Here is a 14,475-nt window from a genome sequence, read left to right on the forward strand (position 1 = left end):
AATAAAACAAATATAGTAAAATATGAATTAACAAAAATGTGATATTAAAAACAGTAATAATAAAGTATTATAGTTAGTATAAATTAAATATATATTTTATAGACAATGGAATTGTTCGATTAAGTTTATCTGTTAGATGCATCTCAATTTATTTATTTTGCTAATTTTAAAAACCAACTTGTAATAAAAACCAGTAAAAATCGGAAAATTGATATAAGGATAAATTAATAGGGTGATCTGGGGAACCACGACCTTGCCCAACAATTTTAGCACTTTTTTTAGATTGATGAAATGATGTGTTAATAATATTTATATAATTTTGATAGGAAAGTAATTTTGTAGTAAATATAATAAGTATTAATCCATTTGGGGTAACATAATTTTGTGTTAAGTTAATTAAATCGATATATTTTTTTGTGCCAGATTCAATAAACTTAGATTTTGGAATAAGATTAGGAGGATCCAAAATGATTATATCAAAAAGCTTATTACAATTTTTTAAGAATGTTATAGCATCTAAACATATGAATTCAATATTATTTTGTTCATTATTTATAATAGCTGATTGTTTAGCTAGCTGAACAAAATGTTTATCTTTTTCTACACATGTGACATGCATTGCTTTTCCATTTTTAAGACATTGAATACCAAAAGAACCAACGTAAGAAAATAAATCAAGAACATTTTTTTGACAAGCATAATTAGATATAATATTTCTTAAATGTTTTCTATTAAAAAACCATCCAGTATTTGGAGAATTAATAAGATCTATTATAAAAAAACAGCCATTTTCATTTAATATGACATGTTCAGAAATTTTCCCATAAATAACTTTTTTATATATTTCTAATTTTTCATTTAATCGTTCTTTATTATCATTTCTAAATATAATAGCTTTTGGATTTAATAATTCAATAATTGCATCATTAATATTACAAGCCATCATTTCACATCCTACTGTTAAATGTTGTATACTAATTATATCATCATATCTATCGATTATAAGCCCAGGTATATGATCTCCTTCACTATTAATAAGTCTATAACAATTATTACTATTTAATTGGGGATAGGAATATTGAGAAATAAGAGGGTTTGTATTTATATTATCTTCTTTGTTCATTTGCAAGATTTGATTTGGTGCATTATTATTTATTGGCAAGTTTTGGTCCGATAAAAATGTTTGATCAAATTTTTCTTTTAAAGCTATCTCACCATTAATCATTTTTGATCTCCATAATAAACTTTGTTTTATTCGTTCAATAAAAAAATGAATATTAATAGTAAACAAATAATTGGTACTTATTATTCTTGCAGTAATTAAAGCATAAGGATTAAATGTTGCAACCCCGAATAATTCATTTTTATTATTTTTTATATTAACCAAAGTTAGTGATGATTGTTTTATTTCTTCGATATTTTTTACTTGGTTACTATAAATAAAAGGAAAATTTTTTTTCAATTTTTTATCATAAAAGACATTTTCTTCATCATCTTTCAAATATAAACATGGTCTTGAATTTGGATTATCCACATATGGTTCATAATGATATTTATATAGTTCTTCTTTAAATTTTGTATTTTTTTCATATTTTATTTTTGAATGTGAATAACGACAATTTTTATAATTTAAGGAACCAATATATCGGTACATAACATGTTGTAATAATTTATACACCCCTTGTTCACATTCTTTATTTATTACACTTATTATTTTTTCTCTCATTTTTTATTTATTATACATATCCCTTTTTCTCACATTCTTTATCACACCCTTTGAAAATATTAAATAAATTTTCATTTGTGAATTTTCATATAACCACATATATATTAGTCTAAGTATGTACTTATATTTTAGTTGATATTTTTATTAGGTAAAAAAAAAAAAAAAAAAAAAAAAAAAATTTAATTTCATAAAATAAAACAATATTTGTATAAGATATAAATCTCAGATGAATAAATATATTCTCATTTATCTTCACATTATGTTTTAATATTTGTATGTTTACAAAAAGTGTGAATTTATAAATTAATTTTCTAATTATATATATAAATTAGTAGTGGTAATATACCAGCAGTTGATCTATAGATCTGCCAATCTGCCAATCGTTTTCCGTCTTTATGTTAAATTATAAAGGTAATGGATGCTGGATAAAATGTATATAATTTTTTAAGAAAACATGAATACAGTTATAAAACAAGCATATTACCACATTTGCCCTTTCTCTTCTTTTACGACTTATGTTTACCCAATTTAGCTATTTTTTCAATTTTTTCGATTTTTTCAATTTTTTCAATTTTTTCAATTTTTGTTGGATGAGAAAGTCGTATTTTATTATCTTCTATGTATGCGTATATGCATTTTGAATTTATTATTTATGTGAATATGGTTATGCTTACAAATTCGGAAAACGGTTGGTAATAAACAAAAAAATGAAAAAAAAAATGAAAAAAAAAATGAAAAAAAAAAATGAAAAAAAAAAATGAAAAAAAAAGTGATGGGAAGTATTATATATATGTAAACTATAATTAGAGCAGTTGCTAATTATATGATAAAATGGAAAATTGTGAAATATTTTTTCAAAAAAAAAAAATAAAAATAAATAAAGATAACAAAAATGTGCATTATATGTACATATATACATTTATAAAATAAAAAACAGAATGGAGAAAATCTATCAAACTTTAAAGAAGAAAATAAAATAAATAATAAAGCATATATATATTTTTTAGCATTTAAAAAAATTGATAAAGTAATAAACTTGAAGGATTAGTGATACAAACATAGAGAAATGTTTTTTTCATGTATATTTTTTTTTCTTTAAAAAATGTAAATTTCCACAATCTTTTGTCAAAGTAAAAAAATTACAATTTATATTGGAAACAAAATATATTATATGTATGAATTAATCTTTATCATAAAGTATGTATATCTTTTGTATAGCCGTCTTAGAATGAAATATAACCAAACTAATATAATAGCTATCTTGGTTAAGTTAAGTGGAGTACAATTGTATGCAAGGTAAACTGATATATTATAACATACATATATATACAATATTTATATATATACAATATTTATATATATATACAATATTTGTATATGTGTGTATTATTATAACTATGCATGGGGATATATAAGAGTAATCTAACAAAATGGAGGAATACTTACGGAATAAATATCTAAAAAATGATGTAGAAAAAAAGAAGAAAAAAAATAAAAAAGGAAAAATAAAAATTCATGATAGTGATGATGAAAATGAAAGATTTAATAAAAATAATATAAAAAATAATAATTCAGAAGAATATAATTTTATTGAATCAGATTCAAGTTCAGATATACCTATAACTATTATGCAAAATGATGGTATGGATATATTAGATTTGTCTCGTAAAAATAAAAAAAAAATTTTACAAGTTTTAAACAATGATATATCAGTAGATACTTCTCTTAACGATGTTGATAAAAATCCAGAAAAAAAAAAGAAAAAAAAAAAAGAAAAGGGTTTAAAAAATTTAATAAAGAAAGGACATATTACTAAACAATTGAAACAAAGCCAATATAATGATATTGATCAGAAAAATTATAATCATAAATTTCATAATACTGAGATGAAGCATATCTCAAAACCTTCATTAAATAGTAACCAAAATTATAAACAAACTAATCGAACTAGTTCAGAAGAAACACAGCCAACCAAAAAATGTAATAACAACCGAGATAGCAGTTCGGACATTTCAGTTCCGAGAAGAAAAGGAAAAGAACGAAATAGCAGTTCGGATATTTCGGTTCCGAGAAGAAAAGGAAAAGGGCGAGATAGCAGTTCGGATATTTCGGTTCCAAGAAGAAAAGGGCAAAAACGAGATAGCAGTTCGGATATTTCAGTTCCGAGAAGAAAAGGGCAAAAACGAGATAGCAGTTCGGATATTTCAGTTCCGAGAAGAAAAGGAAAAGAACGAGATAGCAGTTCGGACATTTCACTTCCAAGAAGAAAAGGAAAAGAACGAGATAGCAGTTCGGATATTTCGGTTCCAAGAAGAAAAGGAAAAGAACGAGATAGCAGTTCGGATATTTCGGTTCCAAGAAGAAAAGGAAAAGAACGAGATAGCAGTTCGGATATTTCGGTTCCAAGGAAGGAAGCGAAAAGATCTACTAGTATGGATAGTCAATCAGAAGGAAAGGATTCGAATATTAGTGAATACTTATCCGACTTATCAAATAAAAAAAACAATGAAGAGGAAAATGAAGTAATAAAAAATGTTGATAAAAATAGTAATACAATTTATAGAGACAAAGATGGTAAAATAATTTCAAGAGAAGAATGGATTGAAAATGTTAAAAATGAAAAACCAAGATATCGACATGGGGTAGATGAAATAAAAGAAAACAATAAAAATAAAAAAAATCGAAAAAGTAAAAAGTATAATAATGATCAAAATATAAAATTAGAATGGGGAACTGGGTTAGTACAAAAAGAAATGCGAGAAAAAATAATAGAGGAAAATAAAAAATTAGTAAATAAAAAGAATATAATAAATTATGATTATGATAGTGATTATGATCAACAATTAAAACAAGATATAAGAAAAGAAGATCCAATGAATAAATATTTAGTACAATCAAATCAAGAAAACCAAAAAGCAAAATGTAGATATCAATCCCCATACAATAGATTTAATATTTTAGCAGGATATAGATGGGATGGTGTAATAAGAGGAAATGGTTTTGAACAAAAAAGATACGAAATTTTAAAAGAAAAAGAGTTGAAAAATAGATTAGCATATATATAAGTTTAGGTCATAATAAAAGCAAGAACTCATATATATTCTACCATCTTATTTGTTAATATTTTCATATAATTTTTTTTTTCATCTTTCCCTAATTTTACGTACATTTTTTATAAAAAAATATAAAACGAAGAAAAAATAAATTTCATCATTATATAGCATAAGCATGAGAAAAAAAAAAATTCTGATAAAATGGTGAAATAATATGCTGTAGGAATATGCCTATATTTTTTTTGCAGTGATAATGCATTCACAATATTTACCTCTCTACATTGAAATATTAATGTTAATTTTGTATTTTTTATATTTTTTTTATTTTACTTATTTTTTTTAATCGTCATTTTATATTTTCACATTTTAATTTGATTTAATTTATATTTAATTTAACTTTTTTTTGTAAACAAAATTTAGAATATTTGTTCAATTATTTAATTGTAACAATGCAAATTTAAATTATAAGAGAGTAATGTGTTTACTTTTACCGTTACATTTATGTTTTTTTTTATGACCCTGCAATATTTTTTAGCAGATTATTTAGCTTGAAATATAATTTTTTTTTTTTTTGAAATATTCTATCAAATTTTGCATTATTCATTAAGAAGATAATATATGTGATAATATTTATGGGTTAGCTAGTCGTTGGCTTTATATTATCTTTGCATGAATGGCAACTTCTTTTTTATTTGTTTAGTTTTTATGAAACATAAAAATAAGCTTACTATATGAGTGTTCTCAACATATGCACACATAGGTAGTATATCATATTGCTGTGCATGTAAAGTACCAATTTTACATTCCTTGTTCATATTTGTTTTATTGTATCCATTTGTGTAATTCTCATTTCAGACAAAATATTGCAATTTTTCAAAGCATTATATATGAAAGTTTTCATATATGTTTGTGATAAAAATAGTAAACAAATTAATTAATCAAGATATATACATAAGTACCATTTCTATATAAGTATACATACATAATTTTTACTTTGATATGAACATATGGAATATAAAATCAATAAAAAAAAATAACTCCTTATCATGATAATATAAAAGAGGTGATCACCAAGAATAGAATAGTTGAGAAAAATTTACACACACAAAAAAAAAATACACCACAATGAATAGTATATATAAAAAATTAATATGCATTAATCGGCATAGAATAAAGAACAATTTTTTTTTAATAAGTTATGGTAAGATAAAAGGAAACGAATTTAAAATACAAAAAAGAGATTTTTTTTTTTTTAAAAATGATAAAAATGATATCATTAAAAATGAAATCGAGGAAATATTAAAACAAGAAGATTATTCGGTACTTACAAAACATAAAAAAGTTACACCATCAAGCCAAAATGTTGTAGAAAAAAAATATGGAAATGATAATAATAATAATAATAAAAGTAAAGGGAAAATAAAAAGATTATTTATATTTATAGCATTTCAAAGTATACCAATAATAGGATTAATGTATTTATTTAAATATATTGAAGAAGTAAAATTAGCAGAACTAAATTATTCATTTGAAACATCTGATGATATTATAAATGAGACGATAAAATTGATAGAAGTTAACCCTAAATGTTATTGTCTATATTCTAATAATAATGAAATTAATACCTTTTTCATTGATCCATTATATCCAGAAAGTTCAGAAATAAATTATGAACAAGGAATAAGTAATAAAGAGAGTAATACTACTATCCTTATGAAGAGTGACAAAAAGGAATCCGAAGAAATAGCACTAACAAAAGACGGTTTTCAGGATAGCGAAATTACTGAAATATCAAAATCATCACAACATGAAACAGAAGAAAATAAAGGAAGTATTGAAAGTCTCATACAATCATTAAATACGTCGATTGTTCAAAAGGCTATGAAAGTAAAATCATCAACTGAATTACCTTTAAATTATTTATATTTTTGTATATCTAAAAATAGTGATATACATAATTTTTTAAAAAATAATAATAATAATATAAGTATATTATATAGCGATGATAAAAAAAATATATATGCTACCTTAACAGGCAATGCAACAATAATAGAAAATGAAAATATCAAAAATATCGTATGGACAAATAAATGGAACTATCTTATACCAGGAAATTACAAAGATAATTATATATTAATTAAATTTACTCCATCTATAGTTTCAATTAAAACTATTGGTTTAAAAAATACTCATTGGAAAAGTAATATAGTTAAACGGGGGTTAATTGATGACAAAATATCATGGATTAAAGTGTAACCTATTTATTTTTCTATACATGCAAGGTGATTATACATATATTTATAAATGTAGTATTATTTTTTATGTGTATGCATAGTATCAAATTCTTGAGTAATATATGCTACATGTATTATTATTTATTATTCATTTTGAATAGTTCTAATTTGAGGGTTTATATTTTCAACATTTTCTTTTGCACACAAAAATGGTGTAATGATAATGAACAAAAATAATTTTTTAAGAACAAATTTCTTTTTTTAAGTTATTACACTATTTTGCTATATATAAATAAATATATATTTTAAAGACTAAAAATTATAATCGTCTTTCTTTCATTTTGCTTATTTATTATTATACCTCATAAGAAAATGTGGGGAAAATAAAAATAAAAATAAAAAAAAAAATAAAAATGAAATGAAAATGAAAATATAATATAATATAATATAATATAATATAATATAATATAATATAATATAATATAATATAATATATAAATGAATGTGGAAAATTATAAGATAGTATGAACTCGCTATCATTTTGTTTTATTTTATTCACTCATTTTTATTTTATTTTTTAAAGGCACTATTTTCATATACATTGCGTAAATTTAATAATATTGGTATTGTTTCATTGGCTAAGTAATATATATGATTATTATATGTTTTTATTTTTTTATTTTATTATTTATTTTTTGTAAATAATTGTATACATCCATATAAGCACTATGTGATCAATTGGATGTGGATAGTATAATACATTTAATTTAATGAGCAGTTAAACAATATAAAAAAAAAAATTAAGAACAAGAACAAAGAAAAAACCAAAACAGCAAGTTGTTAAAATAATATATCGATAGGGAATACACATATACACAAGTACAAGATAGGAAGATATAATTTTTAACAAACGTATTGAAAAAAAAAAAAAAAAAAAAAAAAAATACTTATATTGATGATATGGAAAGGGTAAGAACAATTTAAATGTAATATGTATAAGATTATAAAATAGTTTAAGAACGGAAAAATTGCCTTTATATAATAATAAAGTTAGTACTAACAAAATTACTAAAGGTATAATTAGCCTTCCACATAATAATACAAACATATAGATTTTTTTTGAATAGACATAAAATGGAAAACGCAGTTAACATTTTAAATGAAGTTATTGGAAAAATAAAAGATTATAACAAAAAATATGGAATAAATTTGGACGAATTTCACAACGTATTGTTTGTAACGAGTATATTATTGGCATTGTTATTTATTTTTTATATATTTTTTATTTTATTTGCTATATTTTTTAAAAAATCAAAATCAAATAAAGTTGTATTATTATTAGGACCATGCGAAAGTGGTAAAACCACTTTCCTTTTTAAATTAAAAACAGATAAAATGTGTAGAACTGTCCCATCAATGAAAGAAAATGTTGCTTTTATATTTTTAAAAAATATTAAAAAGTCAAAATATATACAATTTGTTGATTTTCCTGGTCATCCTAAATTAGCCTTTGGTATTAAAAAGTATCTAAACATTACAAATGTAATTGTTTATTTACTTGACAGTTCAGATAGACAATCTCTCAAATATGTCGCAGAGTAATAATATATTAAACTGTTTGCATATTGTAGCGATAAAAAAAAAATATACACAAATTTTGTTAAAGCAATGTGAAAGAATTTTTACAAAAAGGATACTTCATTATAATTTATTATTTTTTTTTTTTTTTTATTATAGAAACATGTTGGAATTATTTATGAATAAGGCAATTGTCAAAAGACAAATTCCTATCATCATTTTTTGCAATAAAACAGATTTGTGTAATTCGCGTCCAAAGAAAGTTATTAAAGAGGATTTAGAAAGAGAAATGTAAAAAATTAAAAAAAATATAATAAATTAACTACTTTCTATTTTATACCATTTTTATTATTCATTTTTCTATGCATGAACTTAATATTTTTTAGCGAAATTTTGAAGATGTCTAAATACAATTCTCTTGAAGATGATATTAATGATGAAACGGAATGTTTTCTTGGCGTCAATTCAGAATTCTTTAGATTTGAAAGGGCTCCAATCCCAGTGGTAAGACAAAAATATAATAAAATATAACAAAATAAAATATAACAAAATAAAATGAAATAATAAACAATGCCTTAAAAGCATGCGCTATGACATATAAATCCATCGGATGATATATGGGCATGCTTGTACACTTCTCTATATGTGTAATAATGTAAATATTTATTCATTTATCAATTTGTCAACTTATCAATTTGTCAACTTATCAATTTGTCAATTTGTCATACTTTACATTTTACAGGAAATGTGCAGCGCTTCAATAAAAAATAATAATGTGGATGAGGTTATTGAGCTTATTGGAAAATATTATTAATTTTTATTTCATTAAATTATTATATTTATCCATTCATATACTTGTTTTTTTATTAATATATTTATTCAATGTTTATATTTTTTTTCATCAATACTATATAAATGCGTTATTTTTTTTTATTTTTGTTACTTTATTTTTTGAAAACACAATAACATATATATATGTATGTTAGTTGCTTTTTCTTTTTCAATTTTTTTTTTTTAATAATTTAGACTTTCAATTTATATGTTTGAAATAAAACAATATATTAATATAATTTTAAAAAACTAGGAACTTTTTAAAAATTATAATACTATCTATTTGAAAATTGTTTTAATTTTTTTACGATCTATATGTTACATATTTTACAGTTGTTTTGAAAAAATACCTAATTACAATACATATGGATATATTCATATTTGTACACACTACACACATATAAAATATCATATATATCATTTAATTATTGTAAATAATTTTAAAAATATAAATAAGATAAAATAAAAGCTAAAGAAATCAAATTAAAAGAATCATATAAAGTTGTATTTTTTATTATGAACAAAGATAGTGTGAAAAGAATAAATTAATCCTATTTCAAACACTAAAAATGAGTAAGTTAATTAAATAAAATAAATAATCATATTAACTTTATGGACTTTTAACCAAAAAGTAGAAATGCATGGGTATCTATACACACACACACACACACGCACATATATATATATATATATATATATATATATATATATATATATATACATATATATATATAACATATCCAAAATATGGAGTGAACTAAAAAATTGGTGCATGATAAATTAATAAAAAAAATACTCGAATATGTAAAAATATACCAAAAAAAAAACAACAAAAAGAAGTAATGAAAAAATAAATGTGTAAATCACATGAATATTCATAAAAAAAAAATTATGTTTTTTGTTTTATAATTTTAGACAGAAAATATGGCTAGCTACTAGCTATTTTGCATGATAATTATTTTATTTCGAACAATTTTCAAATTAGTTACTTTATTTCGAACAATTTTCATATTATTTTATTTCGAACAATTTTCATATTACTTTATTTCTAGCTATTTTCATATTATTTTATTTCGAACAATTTTCATATTACTTTATTTCTAGCTATTTTCATATTACTTTATTTCGAACAATTTTCATATTACTTTATTTCGAACAATTTTCATATTACTTTATTTCTAGCTATTTTCATATTACTTTATTTCCAGCTATTTCCATATTAATCGTCGTTAAAGTTGTAGCTAAAATCCCTAAATAGTGTGTTATGGGAATTAAGATCAAAAGAGTGTGTGTCAAACTTGTCTGAGTACCTGAGAGACATACACAAAAATTCTTCATCAAAATTTTGTAAATCTGTTTTGTTAAATAAAGCGGGTCTAAATGGAGGTGAGATTTTTTTAGATCTAACATCATCCCAATTAATTTTTTTAAAGAAAGGGTGTTTTTTTATTTCTTCTGCATCCGTTATACCAGATCCTAACCTTTTCTGTGGATTTTTTTGTAATAATTTTTTTAATAAGTCAGCAATTTCTGGTGATAATCTATTAGAAATTTTTATTTTTTTATATTTAATATTTTCAAATAAGATATCTCTAGATTCTCCATTAAATGGTAAATGTCCAGTTACCATTTCATATAACATTATACCCAAACTCCACCAATCTGCAGATTTTCCGTGCCCAGTTTGGTGTATAATTTCGGGGGATAAATATTCGGGCGTTCCACATAATGATTTTGCTGAATTATTATCACTAATACATTCCTTTGATAATCCAAAATCAGTTAATCTTATATGACCATATTTATCCAATAAAACATTTTCAGGTTTTAAATCTCTATATATAATGTTTAATTTATGTAAATATTGTAAAGCCATAATAATTTCAGAAATATAAAATCTGGCTATATTTTCTGTGAATTTTGTTAATTTTGATAAATGAAAAAATAATTCTCCACCCGGACAATATTCTAATATAAAATATAATTTTTTTGAAGTTTGAAAAGAATAATACATTTTAACTATAAATGGATGAGAAACACATTTTAATATATTTTTTTCAACTTTTGTATGCTCAAATTGATTTTGTGAAACTATATTATCTTTTCTTAATATTTTCATAGCATATAATTTATTGCTTTGTGTATGTTTAACTAATAATACTTTTCCATATGAGCCTTTTCCAATAACTTTTAAAAAATTAAAATTGTCTGGTTTTACTCTTCTTTTTTTCTTATTTGATAATGGAATAAATTTTCTCAATCTTTTTTTTTTGGATTTTTCATGCATATCATGGATATATAAATTATCACAATTTAAACGTTGAAAATTAGTTTTATTATTATTGTCATTATTATTGTTGTTATCATTATTATTCATGTTTAAGTTATAATCTTCCAAATAATCTTTGTAGCACATATCATTTTTTAGTTTCTGAATGAAATTATTTCTGTTGAAAAAAAAAAAAAAAAAAGGAATAGTGGATTAGTGGAATAGTGGAAAAGTGGAAAAGTGGAAAAGTGGAATAGTGGAAAAGTGGAATAGTGGAATAGTGGAATTTTATCAAAGCCAACAAGAACATTTGTGAAGTCATTTAATAAACATATATACATATATTAGTAGAAACACATATTTAAAAGTAAAGTAGAGATATGACTAACCTGTATTGTGTAAGCATCTCTTCTTGTGGATCGATGTGTGATACATTTTTTTGTTTAGGATGTGTAGTTTTAGATTGTATATTATTTAAAACTTGCTTTTCTTCAACAAATTTATTATTATTTTCGATATGGGTGTCATTTTCTTTGTCTGAAATAGATTTGTTATATATGAACAAATGGCTAGTAAATAAATCTTTAACAACATTTATTGGATTGTCTTTTTTAATTTGCATTTTACATAATATGTTTTTTCTATTAATATCTGTTAACGAATTCTTATTAAATTTATTTTTAAAAATGTTTATATCTTTATTTGGTGAGGGTATTATATTTTTCTCATTATTTTTACTGTTTATATTATTGCTATAATTTTTAACTGGCATCATGGGTTTCACGTTTTTATTGTTTTTTAGTTTTAAAAAATTCATTTTAAAAATTCCTTTTTTTTTATTATCTTCATTATCAATTTTTAGCAACTTGGTTCTTTCAACATTATTATTATTATTTTTAATAAAACAGAAAGATTTTCTATTTTTTTTAGTTTCTTTCAAATGTTCATTAGCTATTAATTTGTTTAATCTATTTACAGTTTTAGATACATTTATATTATCATCATTATTACTATTATTATTCTTATTATTTATTTTTTTTTTTTTATTAGCTTTAACATTAGTTGTAAATTTATTCCACAGACTGTTACTTTTATTTACTCCCTTTTCAAATTTAAATGGAGTGTCTTTTGTATTTTCGTGGGAGTTTGTTTTATTATAGTCTTTAGAAAGTTCAATATTATTTTTTTTATTTTTTTTTCTCGCTTTTGAAATTATGAAATTAAAATAGCTTTTAAGATTTTTTCTTTGGATAAGTATTTCATCAGATCCCTCTGAAATCGGATTAGTTTTTTGTTTATATTTTTCTGAAAAATATTTAAAAATTTTAAGCCGAGTCATTATAATTATCTTTAAAAATTATTTTATTGGGTTGCAGAAAAGTTAACCACATACTTAATGTGTGTATGTATGTGTGCATGTATGTATGTATTATAGGAGATTAATTTTTTCTATATACATTAACATATATGTAGACAATACTATGACATTTGTAAATTTTACAAAATTAAATAAATTAAAAAATTATCCATTAATTAGTTTAAGGATGTTGTTGGTTTCTCTCGTTTTTTTTTTAAATATATATGAAAAAAAAAAAAAAAAAAAAATGAGAGAGAAAAAAAGGGTTTTTTGAGAATGGATGTAAAAAAATAGTAAAACTAATTTAACTTTAAAATAAAAAGAGTTGTGTAAATGATTTATGAAAATAATTATGAACAATTTTTGTGAAATAGTATTATTATTTTTGTTTTTATATGACTTATATTTATTTATGTAAATATTTTAAGACCAAAAAATAATTAAACTAAATATGTCTTTTATATAACTTTTTAAAATTTACAAGGAAACTTAAAAAAAATATATTAACATAAATAGCCAACTGTTAATTATTTTTAATTATAAAATTGATTTTCACATTTTATTTTACTTGATGATAGCATGTAAATTGGTGGCAAGTTGGTTACCCATATATAATGTTATTTTTTATTTTATAATTATATATATGTGTAATTATATTATTGCATGATTTTTATACATTTTTCCTGTCTTATATTGAGATATATTTACAAGTATAAAAAATTACAACATACAGACCTTTAATTTACCACAATTAATATTAGACAAATAATTGTTAATTAAATTTCGAAAAAAAAAATAAATATATCAAAACAATATATAGAATAGAGTTTATTTAAAATGACGTAAAGAGGTATATAAATAATTTTACAGCCATTAATTTTTTTTTTCATTTTGTGCATTTTTTTTATTTTGTACATTTTTAGCTATTTCCACAGATGGCTATTTATGTGTGCATTTTGTGCAACCATTATGTAAGTAATTTAAAAATAAGAGAGTTTTACTTTTTTTGTACAAATAAGTTTGAAAATTTATGTGCTTATTTTTTCAAAATCGAAAATATATTATCAACACAATTCATATTAAGAAATGTGTGATTTTAACAAAATTCCAGCCTCAAAAAATGATAAAAAATAAGGAAAAAATATAGGAAAAATAAGGGAAAAAATAAGGGAAAAATATGGGAAAAATAAAGACAAAATATAGGCAAAATATAGGCAAAAATAAGGGCAAAATATAGGCAAAATATAGGCAAAAATAAGGGCAAAATATAGGCAAAAATAAGGGCAAAATATAGGCAAAAATAAGGGCAAAATATAGGCAAAAATGTCGCTAGCTATTAAAGCCAAATATTCTTAAAACTTTAGCTACTGAGAAAATAAAATGTGCATATTTCAATTCAACTGTTGTGTAACTTTATATACTTACAT

General features: G+C 22.0%; 5 protein-coding genes across 5 annotated transcripts; 3 read left to right on the forward strand and 2 right to left on the reverse strand.

Moving 5' to 3' along the window:
• Positions 1-166: 166 nt before the first annotated feature.
• PY17X_1462200 (methyltransferase, putative) lies at positions 167-1,726 on the reverse strand (the record flags this gene model as incomplete). Its single annotated transcript, XM_718982.2, has 1 exon — positions 167-1,726. The coding sequence occupies one exon, from the start codon at positions 1,724-1,726 to the stop codon at positions 167-169; it is 1,560 nt and encodes a 519-aa protein (XP_724075.2).
• Positions 1,727-3,156: 1,430 nt separating this feature from the next.
• Positions 3,157-4,791, forward strand: PY17X_1462300 (uncharacterized protein; the record flags this gene model as incomplete). Its single annotated transcript, XM_718981.3, has 1 exon — positions 3,157-4,791. The coding sequence occupies one exon, from the start codon at positions 3,157-3,159 to the stop codon at positions 4,789-4,791; it is 1,635 nt and encodes a 544-aa protein (XP_724074.3).
• A 1,113-nt stretch (positions 4,792-5,904) lies between these two features.
• On the forward strand, positions 5,905-7,035 carry PY17X_1462400 (conserved Plasmodium protein, unknown function; the record flags this gene model as incomplete). Its single annotated transcript, XM_718980.1, has 1 exon — positions 5,905-7,035. One exon carries the CDS (start codon positions 5,905-5,907, stop codon positions 7,033-7,035), a length of 1,131 nt encoding a protein of 376 aa, XP_724073.1.
• Positions 7,036-8,147: 1,112 nt separating this feature from the next.
• PY17X_1462500 (signal recognition particle receptor subunit beta, putative) lies at positions 8,148-9,405 on the forward strand (the record flags this gene model as incomplete). Its single annotated transcript, XM_022957713.1, has 4 exons — positions 8,148-8,611; positions 8,751-8,882; positions 8,978-9,095; positions 9,334-9,405. 4 exons carry the CDS (start codon positions 8,148-8,150, stop codon positions 9,403-9,405), a joined length of 786 nt encoding a protein of 261 aa, XP_022813057.1.
• A 1,236-nt stretch (positions 9,406-10,641) lies between these two features.
• On the reverse strand, positions 10,642-13,030 carry PY17X_1462600 (uncharacterized protein; the record flags this gene model as incomplete). Its single annotated transcript, XM_718978.1, has 2 exons — positions 10,642-11,869; positions 12,081-13,030. 2 exons carry the CDS (start codon positions 13,028-13,030, stop codon positions 10,642-10,644), a joined length of 2,178 nt encoding a protein of 725 aa, XP_724071.1.
• Positions 13,031-14,475: the final 1,445 nt, after the last annotated feature.

Source organism: Plasmodium yoelii (assembly GCF_900002385.2).
Source record: "Plasmodium yoelii strain 17X genome assembly, chromosome: 14".
NCBI classification, from domain to species: Eukaryota; Apicomplexa; class Aconoidasida; order Haemosporida; family Plasmodiidae; genus Plasmodium; species Plasmodium yoelii.